The sequence below is a fragment of the Abramis brama genome, assembly GCF_963993115.1.
Source record: "Abramis brama genome assembly, chromosome: 9".
NCBI classification, from domain to species: domain Eukaryota; kingdom Metazoa; phylum Chordata; class Actinopteri; order Cypriniformes; family Leuciscidae; genus Abramis; species Abramis brama.
In genome coordinates, this window is record NC_139971.1 from 39,336,497 (window position 1) to 39,348,750 (window position 12,254).

Genomic DNA, 12,254 nt, shown 5'->3' on the forward strand with positions numbered 1-12,254 from the left:
ATATAATATATATACACACACATACACATTTCATTGCAAAATTAGCATTGCATTGCATAAAGTGCAACAAATACTTCTATAATGTGTAAATATTTTACCAATTATTACCATTATTTAATATTGTTTTATTTTTCTTTACTGTAATGACAATGCATTTCTTTATATTGCATAGATACTTGCAGATATTAATAGATGTTTATTATTGACGCATAATCAGTTTATTTTTACCTTATGTTGAGCTCATGTGACATTATTCATCGATTGGTGCACAGATGAGTCAAGATGAGCAGGACCCGCGAGAGGAGCAGAAGAAGAAGAAGGAGGGCCTGTTCCAGCGCACGGGTCGATTCAGACGCAGCACTTCTCCACCCAGCCGAACCCTGTCCCTCTCCCTGTCCCACAACCGGCACCACGACTCCACCCTGCCCAGCACGGACCCGTCTCCCTCCGTGACCCTCCTCTCCCTCTCCTCCCTCTCCGACTGCAACTCCACCAAGTCCCTGTTACCGTCTGATCCTGAAGACTTTACCCCGACCCCCAGCAGTGCTCATCCGGGGGTGTCTCCTGCGCCCTCATTAAACCCCCTGCTGGACCTGAAGGCTGAGAGCTTCAAACGAGAGCCCAACCAGTCCCTCACACCCACACACGTCTCTGCAGCGATGGCGTTAAACCGCGGGCACCGGCGCACACCCTCGGACGGGGCCATTCGTCCTCGAGCACAGACGGTAGTGGGACATCGACGCACCCCTTCTGACGGGAGCATGCCCTTCCCCCCCACAACAGCCCCGATCATCACTTCATTTAAAGGTACAGTGTTTTGGTAACTTGAATGGAGAGATTTTACATGCTATTCGTTATTGTGTGAATCTTTGTCAAAACATATTTTGGCTCACATCGCAAAATTACGTTTTATAATGCATAACTATATATAATACTTCCATGATGTGTAAATATTTACAGAAATTATTATTATTATTTTTTTTGCAATTGTTCTTTAGTGAATGTGACCACAACATCAAGACAATATTTTCAAACCACTAAGATTTGTTTGAACATTAATATTTCATTAATATCAATACGATTCTCATACATAATATCTTCTTAAAATATTTACAATAATGTGTTATTTGTTTCATATTAACAGTGATTATATACAATTTTGCAATGGTCATAAAATAGATTTCATAAACCTAAGATTGAACTCAACAATATTTATTTATATATTTATACTGTATATATTAATTTGCATTAAGATGATCTTCTAAAAAAAACTAAGAAAACTTAGAACTAAAATAACTTGTATTAACGTTTTTGTAATCAATAGTGATTCTCCTGAATGTAATTCATTATTTTATTGCTGTATATTACAGTGCATATAATATTAAATAGTGTGTGTGTTCACAAGTGTGTGTGTGTGTTTGTGTTATAAATTACAGTAATATTTTTTTGTGATGGTTATATAATAATTAGCATAAAGTCAATATTTAGAAACAACTAAAATTTGTTTTAACTTTTTTTAATTCCCATTATTCTCGATAGTGATTCTAATTACAGTAACACAGTTTTTCCTTTTACTTTTATGGCTGTATTACAGTATACAATTTTTAAATCATGTATAATTTTTGTATCACAGTAATGATTTTTTTTTTTTTTTTTTTTTTTTGCTTTATGGTAATCTGAACTTGAGGGGGAAATAATTATCACAATGCAAAAAAAATTAATAGTCCTAAAAATAAGCATCATTAAATAAGATTTTGGGATAAAATCTGAAATAAGATATTTTTTTAATATCTTGAATGTCATTTACAGAGTCGTTCATATGTTCTCCTTCAGGTTCTCGTGAAACTCTTGACATTCCACGCCTCCCCGACCCGTCCACGGTCTACCCGTCGGTCCATCGGCGCAAACCCCCTCCTCCAATTCCCGTGCCAGAGCTGGACAGCCATACGGGAACGCTGGAGCGTCCCAAAACCCTGGAGTTCGCTCCCCGCCCTCGACCCACCCCAGCTCGGGCACGTCCGGACCCGTGGAAACTCTCGTCCCGGTCACAGACGCTCAGCTCATCTCCAGGTAGCAGCTGTGAGAGTCCGCTGGGCTCGGGCGACAGTGGAGTGAGTGCCGTCCGTCAAAGCCTGCTGGACATGGACATGGAGGGCCAGAGCCAGGACAGCACCGTTCCCCTGTGCGGAAAACACCCGAAAGCCACTCTATGCGCTCAAAATTTCTCATAGAAGCCCTACCGCCTGTGCCGATGCCCCCTAAACCAGCACTCGCAAGAGTTTCCCCACAGTTTGCCCTGTGATCCCATAAGACCACAGTCTCTGGCAGCTCTAATGGAAAAGCTGTGGTAGACATATGCCTTCTGGATGGGTTAAGCGATTCATGACCTTGATTGGTTTTCCGTGACTCGCTGTGTCCGAGTTTAACGGGCCTCATAACAGCCGAGGTCGGTTGGTTAAGTGACGGCCTCTAGTGAGAAGCTTTAGCACAAATGGAGCAGGAGAGGGCAGTCGGACTACTCCTTGTGTGACCTTCCTTGTCTTGTTCATATCTCTGGCCTCTTCCTCATCATGGTCTCTGTGGACACAACCTGCTTTTCGGCCTGAAAATGACAAGTTCCCTCCAGTGTGTTCAGTGTAAAGTTCAGTGATGCTTTCTGTAATTATAATCAGGAGAATCGTGTATGCAATTAATTGCAATGACACAGGGAGCTCTTTTTCGAGATGCATTAATTGTAATATACTGATATAAAAATAGGTGTACTATAAGAATGTTATATTTTTTCTCTCTTTTTTTGTGGAAAAAAACAAACTCTGACTCTCTGCACGACCTAATCACATGTGAGAGCAGTCCAAATGGGAAATTAAACATGAGCAGACGCTTTCTCTCCATGTGTGGGGGCAATTGGCACTTTTCATGAATACGGTAAAAAAAAAAAAAAAAAAAAAAAAACATTACAGGCATAAAACCCATGTTTTGTTGAACCAATCATGAAAAGCAGATCGTTTTAAAAAACATCAAATGTTTGTGTTCCACTTAAAATGGCCTCGGAAGCCTTGAGCTTTTTGAGATATCCAACAAATATATGATACATATTCTGTTAAATTAGTATTAAATTTGTTTATTAATACATTTTAATGAGCAAAAAAAAGTCTTATTTACATTGCATGATTTTCCTCCCAATACAAAATATTTAACGTTTCATAAAATTAAGTAAAAGAATATAATATAAAATGATCTTATTCCATGTTTTCAATGTTTAGGTTGTTGACTGCATGTGATCAGCTCAATTTTAAACAGTTACCAGAAAGAAAATCTCTAATTTATGGGAAATAAATAGGTTATTTGATAACTACAACTCTAACATAGCTCCTACTGACAGCTTAATTTATCATAAATTTGCAACCGTTTCTAGCAACCCTTTTTTATGTGATACATTTTATCTATTTATTTTGTATGTTTATTGCAAGAAAATAACTAAATCAAATGAACCAGGGTTTTAAACTATTTATTGATCCCAAACAATTCTACACTAGTGTTCAAAAGTTTGGCATTAAGATTTGTAATGTTTTTTAAAGAAGTCTCTTCTGCTCACCAAGGCAGCATTTATTTAATCCAAAAATAATATTAAGTATGAACTACTTTTACAGTAAAAAAAAACAAAACTGTTTTATATTTAAAAAAAAAAAAAAAAGGTAATTTATTCCTGTGATCAAAACAGAATTTTCAGTCTTCAGTGTCACATGATCCTATATATACACTTATATAGTTGATATATACTTGCAATTACAAGAAATAAAGTCATAATTGATATAAAGGGATATAAACTCGGACTTATTTCCTCGGCAATTTTTCCAATTGCGAGTTTATTTCACACAATTAAGAGAGAATTGTGAGATAAAAAGTCACAATTACCTTTTTTATTTTCTATTCAATGGCGGAAACAAGCTTCCACATTTCCACATAAAAATATCAATTTCTTTAACAACAAATAAAATCTTGCTGACCCCAAAAAGAGTTGCAAATCTTACAGAAAAATGAATAAAACAACTGATGTAATTAGTTTGCCCTCCACCAATTGAAGCTGTTTTTACCGTATTCCTGGAAAGTGCCTCTTACTGTGCGTAAACCTCTGCTCTGAGAAATGTATTCTCTTCTAGAGTGTTTCCTTCCCCCTCTCCACATAAAATCATCTGAAATGGGAACATGAGGGGTTTTGTAATTGGCAATAAATAGCAAACATGTACTACCTGTTTTTATGACTGTGTTCCTTCCCTCCTGAAGTGACGTTCTTCCTCCAGCAACTGAACAATTCAACTCAAAGAGAAAGGAACAGTACGTACGTACACAGAGAGCATTCTCAAGGACACGTCATGTCAGGGACCCGTGATGAGATCACTGATGACATCACTCATCTGGATGTTCTTCGGATGGACTGAACGATGCTGAGAAACGCACACTTAGAGGGTTTTCAAATTCGTTGTTCTGAACCGTTAAACCTGGTAGTAGACAGTATTTTTTTTGACTGTCCACCAATGAGTATGTCTGTATGTGTGTGTGTGGGTGTGTGAGCAGGCGGGTGTGTGTGCATGTGTTTTTGTGTTCATATTGTTATCATTTGTATGGGGTAATTCTCTGTGCAGGAGGGTTGAACAAACCCACCACCTTATTTCCTGTGTGAGGAACACTAAGAGTATTTATTAAAAATAATTGTTACAAGCAGTGAAATGCTGGGTTTGAAACCCATTTTCTGTCATTTTCTGTCATATCTCATATCATGTGGTTTCACAACATTACAAAACACCCCCTTAAAGATCCTGTTAAAAGATGCAACATTTATTATTATTATTTTTAAATAATTTTCAGTTACAGTCAGATATCTCCAGCTGAGTTAATCTAATGCTGATTTGTCAGGGCAGATTTCTTTATTATTACAATTTTTCACATTTGGAATAATAGTAAAGTCAAAAAATATGAAATAACACATGAAAAGATGGGAGTATGTGGGTTTTTAGAATATATATGTTTACTTATATATAAATGTTTACTTTTTTCGATTAATTTTATTCATAAAAAACATTTTATTTGTTTTCAAAATGAACTGAATGTATCTATTTAAGCATAATATTTAAATTTAAAGGTTAAAAAAAAAAAAAAAAAAACAGTCCAAAGCTAAATTTAACTTTTCAAATCTTATAGCAGATCTGTTATGGTGAGGATTTTGTCACATCTTACATGTCTCAAAATGAAAATGAATTCAAGCCCAATGCATCATTTTATTACCCTGGTAATCCAGAGTTCTCGCGAGAGCACAAGTTGAATTTGCTCAGCGAGTTAATTAATCATTAATCATTAATCTTTTAGATTTAGGTCTGGATTTCCAGGCTATCGTTTTATTCCCATAATAAAAAAATAAAGCCAGGTCGAGATTGTTTAAAATGGCCACTAGATGTCGACTAAGTCCCGCGCTGCAAGTTATGACGCAATGGATTCTTAGAATGAATGTTGTTTTGTGCTTGTTTCATGTAAGCACAAATACAACAGCCTCATTATTATCAGTTCCGTTTGCTTTTTTGCTTTTTTAAAAATAAAATAATGTTAATGACAAACATTTTCAAAGCAAACCCAAAGAAACAGTTTAAATAATGTACCTTTAACAGCATAGCCGTGGACAAAAGCATGACATAAGAAGCTCCATCGTGCACGTGCGCGCGTTCACAGACACTGGTCTGTTTACATCAGCGACTGCTGTGTTCTCTGAGGACAATGGGAAGATCCCACACTGAGGTATTCCTCTCCGCAGAGAGAAACCAATACATTGAGACACAATTATTTTAAATATATATTTAATTAATTATAATCCATACCCCCCAAACTGCTCGATAACAAAAGCGACCTATATAACTGTTACCGTTTTTGACGTGAAAATGCACTATCTATGCTTTGGAATATAGAGCTAAGTTTGGTCTTGTTTTGCTGAAGTGAAAGCCCTTAAAAAATTAAAAGTAGGCTATGGAAAAAGTGATGGAAGTTTAAATTTGCTGTATATTTTTCAAAATAATTTTTACTATAAAATCAAAGCCATAATTATATCTAACCAAGTTGTGTTCCAAATTTGAAGTTAATATCACAAAAATTGTAGTTCCGATGAGATTTTGTACCAAAAACAGCCGCCGGGTGTCACTGATTTTTATTAGATGCATTCTCCTGTAACAAATTAATACATTTCTGTCCAAATATAACTTCTAACACAAAATAGTTGCCAAATATGGAACCTTGAGACTTGGAAACTTGAGATCTTTCCAACGATATGTGTTTTGTCAAGATTGGAAAAGGTTTTGATTATAAAGTATTTATAATAAATTTTGTAATATGAAACCTGACACCGCCGCTAAAAGAATTTAAAGTACCAATTTCAAAATGTTTTTCACAGGATGAATTTTTAGTTTGTAAGCTTTCGAATGATACCTAATTTATGATGATTACTAAAATATGTGATATAAAAAAGGCAATAATAAAAATAGCGCCAGTTGTGGGACAGTGGCAGTCAAGGGGTTAAAGGGTTAGATCACCCAAAAATGAAAATTCTGTCATTAATTACTCACCCTCATGTCGTTCCCAACCTGTAAGACTTTCGTTCATCTTCAGAACACAAAGGAAGAGCTTTGATGAACAGGTAGTAAAGAAGACACCATAAAAGTAATCCATGTGACTCAAGTGGTTTAACCTCAATTTTATGAGTGCTATGTTTGTGCATACAATTTTTTTCTACCTCTTTATTTACAAAATATTAATCTCCAAAGCATGCATCTCATTTGTTCCAGAAACATTTTTGTTATGCTGGTTGAAAGTCTCTTCACATCCTGATCAATCTATCAAGTTAAGTGGTCTAAATGTATTTATATGTATATATATCGCCTGTGGAAGGCGTAGCCGTAGAGCAATAAAATGTTCGTCCAATCATTGCATTCGGTCTGCTCGCGTAGACATCACACATCATCAGCGCGTTTCATGAGTTAGACAGACGTCAGTCATCGAGCACCGCAACCGAAACAGCAGCCGCCTTTTACAGTTCCTCCTGAACCAAAACACTGAGCTTATGCTGCGTTCACACCATAAATACTGTAATTTGGAAGAGATGGAAACCCGTGACGTTATACTCTGAGCGGTTTGCGTTTCAATGGCAACACTATCAACAGCGAAATGAATCTGCAGCAATCAGGTGGTACAGGTCAGAGCTCTTTAAGATGTTCATGTTATTATTATTGTAATATTATGTGCTTTGAGACATGAGGTAGTTTAACGCCGTCTCTCGTCTCGTGATGCTTTGCAAACTCTTCTGTCATGTGCAGGGCCGTCGCTAGTGGGGTGAAAGGTGGTGACAATTATAGAAATTATAGACAATTATATACAAAATCCAGCAGTTATACTATATTGGCCCCTGTTGTATGAATAATTATAATATTTATATTAGTTGCATGCCTGAGATTTAAATGAAAACCACAAAAACATGCAATTTGGTTAAATATTTTTTCCAAATATCTGCTTCTCTTACCTCCCTAAAATGGTTTAGTCCGATCTAAAGTATTTATTAACTATTCAGTCAGTGACAAACATCAGATGGACCCAATAAAATTGTAAGTCCCACCCCAGCTCGTGAACAGAACCAATCAGAGTTGAGGCGGCAGTGAAGAGCAGGAGACTGACTGACTGAAAATTTCGGGGGAAAGAAAACATAAATCAGGGTACCAGAAACGCCATGAAAAGAAGGAGAGGGAGGCCAGGAGAGTTGTTGTATCACAGTCGATCAATACGTTCTTAAAGACAGGTTGCATTGTTATTTTGCTGGGAATAAGAAAACTACCGTCGACTAAAGCCTGCCGGCCGGGTACTGTCACTTTTCATTATTGCTGCACACCACAATCGACAAAATTTCTCTTTTTACACTAATGTACAATTTACACGAGTCACGATGCATTGCATTATGCACCTGACCTGCTGGCTGATGAAGTATTTATTACATCAAGAAAACACGAATACAACACACTGCACTTGGATGAATACATTTATTAGCTTTATTTAATAATATATTACCAGTTCCATATAATCTTTATTAAAAAATAAGACAATAAATGATTTTATTTTTTAAATTTGACTGCATTCTTGTTTCATTCAATTTCTAAATGTTTACTTTTTGATTTATGAATTATAACAGACTGATGGGAAAAAAAACATTATTTTGCTGTTACTTTTTTAAAATTGGTTTTATTATTATTCAACAATTTCTTGCTTTTTGTTAGTTTTTATTAGTTGTAATTTTTATATAAACATTTAACTTTTAAAATAAGGGTTTTACAACAACATCACCATCTTCTGTTATATTTGGGCCTCCATGCTCATCTATTTACAGTATATGATATTGGTGGAGGGGGCCCACATCAATATTTTTTCAGGGGGCCCCGAATCCTCTAGCTACGGCCCTGGTCATGTGCTTTGAAGAAGGCATGGCTTTGGAGACGCTCTGAAGGGAGGGTGGATTTCATGCTTTGAAAGATAACTGGCTATTGCTAGCCTCTCTGAAAATTGCCCACCCTACCTTTAATATTTATAACGACATGAGGGTGAGTAATTAATGCACGAATTTTCATTTTTGGGTGAACTAACACTTTAAATGCTAAAACTGGGCCTGACTAAAGAAAAAGCTGACCAATAAAGATCTATAGAAAGATGACCAACGTTGTTTTCATACAATAAACTATAACAGCCTCAGACTCACCACTGCTCACAACACACTCAAACACTTACATAGCTTTGCTCTTGTATGAGAAAGCAGAAGCAGACGCCAGCCAGTTACTTAGCAACCACTATTCACTTCCATGGCAATGCTATAAAAAGAAACAACAAAGAAAAAAACGGGAAGATGGTGATCACGGCAGAAATGTGTTAGGGAGTGTGTCAAAAGAATTACACACAAGAACCTATTTTGACCTCCACAGATGTACTGTGCATTGAATATTAGATTTAACATGCTTTATTTACAGTCTTCTGCTGTAAAACATTGTTTTAAGTATAACATAATTTCCATTCAATAAATGATTCCTCTCTGATTCCTAATATAATATACAAACTGGCCATCCATAACTGATCAGCATCCTCTTTTTTGATAATACAAAGGATTTTGTTGAATATGCAATTAAGGTCTGCTCTGTAATTGCTTCTTCATAGATTTCCTTTCCCATCATTTATTTCCCCCCTGCTTTTCTTCAAGTATTCAGATAGTTTTTTTTCTCACCTTTTACATTTACAGCCCTGGATGTCATTATGGAAGGAAGTCAATGGTGACAGACACAGCATGTCCTGCTGAGAGAGAGAGAGAGAGAGAGAGAGAGAGGAGAGGGAGAGAGAGAGAGAGAGAGAGAGAGAGAGAGAGAGAGAGAGAGAGAGAGAGAGAGAGAGAGAGAGAGAGAGAGAGAGAGAGAGAGAGAGAGAGAGAGACAGACAGAGTACAGATGCGACACTTCGACTGTTTGCACATTAAAGCATAGTTCACCAAAAAATGTATATTCAGGCATCATTTACTCACCCTCATGTCGACCTTTATGAACACAAAGATTGTTTGTAAATTGTCCAAACTGCTCTCCATCAGCATACCTGGGGTTGTCAAGCTTAACATGTACAAACAGTATGATAAAAGTAGTCAATATAACTCATGCACCATATTAAAAGCCTTCCAAAGCCATTGATAGTTCTGTGTGAGGTGCAGACCAACATTTTAGCTTTCATTTCTCATTCATTTACAATGTCGTGTCATGTGTGGGATGCTGCAAAAGACACCAGACGTGAGCATAATGTTCAAAGACACTTATCAAGTGAATGTTTACATAGATAAACAATTAAAAAGTTGCTTGAAAATGAAAATACGTGAGATGCAGGGCAGTGGAGGTACGACGCAAGGTCTCAACTATGAAGACGCTTTTTTTTTTTTTTAAGTTAGGGGCAGTTCACACAAGAGTGCATTTTTGCATTCCACTACAGCATTTTCTAATGTTTTTCTATGTAAACATGCGTTAGGCAGACATGTTTGACCATTGAGCTAGCGTCTTTTTCGGCGTCTCATGTATGACCCAACATTATAAAAATACTGCGCTCAAGTTAAAGGTGCACGGTTATAAAACAAAACCATAGAAGAACATTGTTTTGGTTGTGCTTTGGCCCTACATGACTGTGCGGATGAATACTGTTCTTTCTCATAACTAAAAATAGAGAGAGATTATCCTACTGCTCATAAAACATTAATTATAGGCTTCCAGTTTAGATGGAAAGGATCTTTGGCTGACTAGCTGAAGACGTTACTGTAGCTTTACCCATTAATAGACACGATACTTCCTTGAAAATAAACTCCAGCACAGCTTCAACAACCATAATGAAACAACCTTTCACAATATATATGCTTTACAGTGAACTCTGTTAGAGAGCTACATATGGTAATGTATCTGTTCAATAAAATACCTTATTCACCTGTTGAGTAATAAAAATGCCATCTTTGTTTCGCTTTTACCCAACATCTGAAATCCCTCAGTTCTCGCCACCTCTGCAAACCCAAGCTAATGTTGATTCTTGTTTTATTACGAGCTCTATCGTTCTCTTTTCTCCAGCAGACTCTCCTCTGTTCAGCGTTTGTTTTAAACGGGTGATTCTCCTGAGGTTGGAGATTTAGCTGCTCCGTCAACCTTTCTCTCTCGTTGTGACAACTAACCTCTGCAATTCCCACATCAGACACACACACACACACACACACAACTAACCTCTTCCACTCTCGCACCACAACTTTTCTCGCAACTTTTCTCTATTTACTGCTATGACGAGGCGCACGGACAAGTGACGTATGTATGCAATTCCCAGCGAAAAGCATCCCGACGGGTCTAAAATATAAACACTTATAATAGGCTTACCATAGTGAATCAGGGTAAGACATGATGTGTTGATGTATTGACTTAAATTTTGTTCATTTTAAAGACAGTGGTTCAACAGTAATAGTTCAGTTCTCATAATGAGCAAATGGAACATCAGAATGTCATTTACCTTTTGTTGGATTTGTATGGGCTGTAGTTTCCTTGTCTAAATGTTTGGTTTTGCATACAAAAATACACTTACAAAAGTTTCTCTTTTTAAACTTTATTTGTAGACTTCATAAACCAATCAATAGTGCATTCCTGGACTGACTTGCGGGTAAACGTTTGCAGTTCGCAGGTCTTCTGATGTCCGGTGGAAGCATGTACGGTACTTCCCAAAGAGGCATTGAATGACTGCAGTAATGCATTAACATTGTAGTAACCGGAACAACCAGAGGGTCCAAGTCTCTCTCTCCAGAACAGGCAAGAAAAAAAGGAAAAAGAAACCAGTGGATTTGTCTCTTTCTTTCAGGACAGTAGGGTACCCTCACCCCTTCTTCCTCTTCAGCGAAATCCCTATTGCAATTCTCTCCAGACACATCCCAGACGACCTTTCTTTCTGGAGGTCAAAGGGCAAACCCTGAATCCTTGGACTGGCAATCAGACAAAAAACAAGGCTAAGACATCACAAATAAGCCAAGATACAAGAGGAAAACTCAACATATACACAGGTACAAAGCTGCCCCTCACAATGTTAAATATATTTTCCATAAATCTTCTTTATGTATCCTTCTCATTTTCTCTCTCACATATTGATAAAAAAACGATTTAATAAAGTAAAGCTTTCGACAACCATTTTAATATGTCTTTAAACCGCACAAGTCTACTTTGACATTCAACAAACACATACCTCAAGTGACATCCAAGAAAAAGTAAAGTACAGTTAAGTTTATTTGCTTGTCCATAAACCAGTTTGTGCTTTTGTTGTTGTCTATTGACAACAGTCAGATTTAATGTTTCTCCATCTGTGCAGAAAGAGATCCAGCACATGGGGACATATGGACCACAGCTGAAAGAAGCAAAGGTGTTGACCGATATTCCATACAGGACATTGTCAGCATTGCTCGGTTATAGACGAAATTACCTTTATCATGTACAGAAATCCAAAGAACATATCAAAGGTAAGGTGGAGCCACAAAACAGAGGAGACAAGAGACAGCTGGAAAGAAGGAAAGTGTCAGAACAGCCAACACACTCTCATGGCAGTTCGTAACCACTTTACATTTTGGTGTATGAATTTGTACAATGTCATTTGTAGGATTTCGTACGATCTGCTTACGGCCCACTGAAGGTTGGGTTTAG

General features: G+C 37.0%; 1 protein-coding gene across 1 annotated transcript in view; it reads left to right on the top strand.

The window, feature by feature from the left end:
• The window catches only part of map3k10 (mitogen-activated protein kinase kinase kinase 10), a 33,474-nt gene extending 28,746 nt beyond the window's left edge, over positions 1-4,728 (top strand). Inside the window, exons 10-11 of the mRNA XM_084123599.1 lie at positions 273-807; positions 1,834-4,728. Of these exons, the coding sequence (XP_083979725.1) occupies positions 273-807; positions 1,834-2,231 (933 nt within the window). The 3' untranslated portion in view covers positions 2,232-4,728. The remainder of the gene's footprint in view (positions 1-272; positions 808-1,833) is intronic.
• The last annotated feature ends 7,526 nt before the right edge of the window (positions 4,729-12,254 follow it).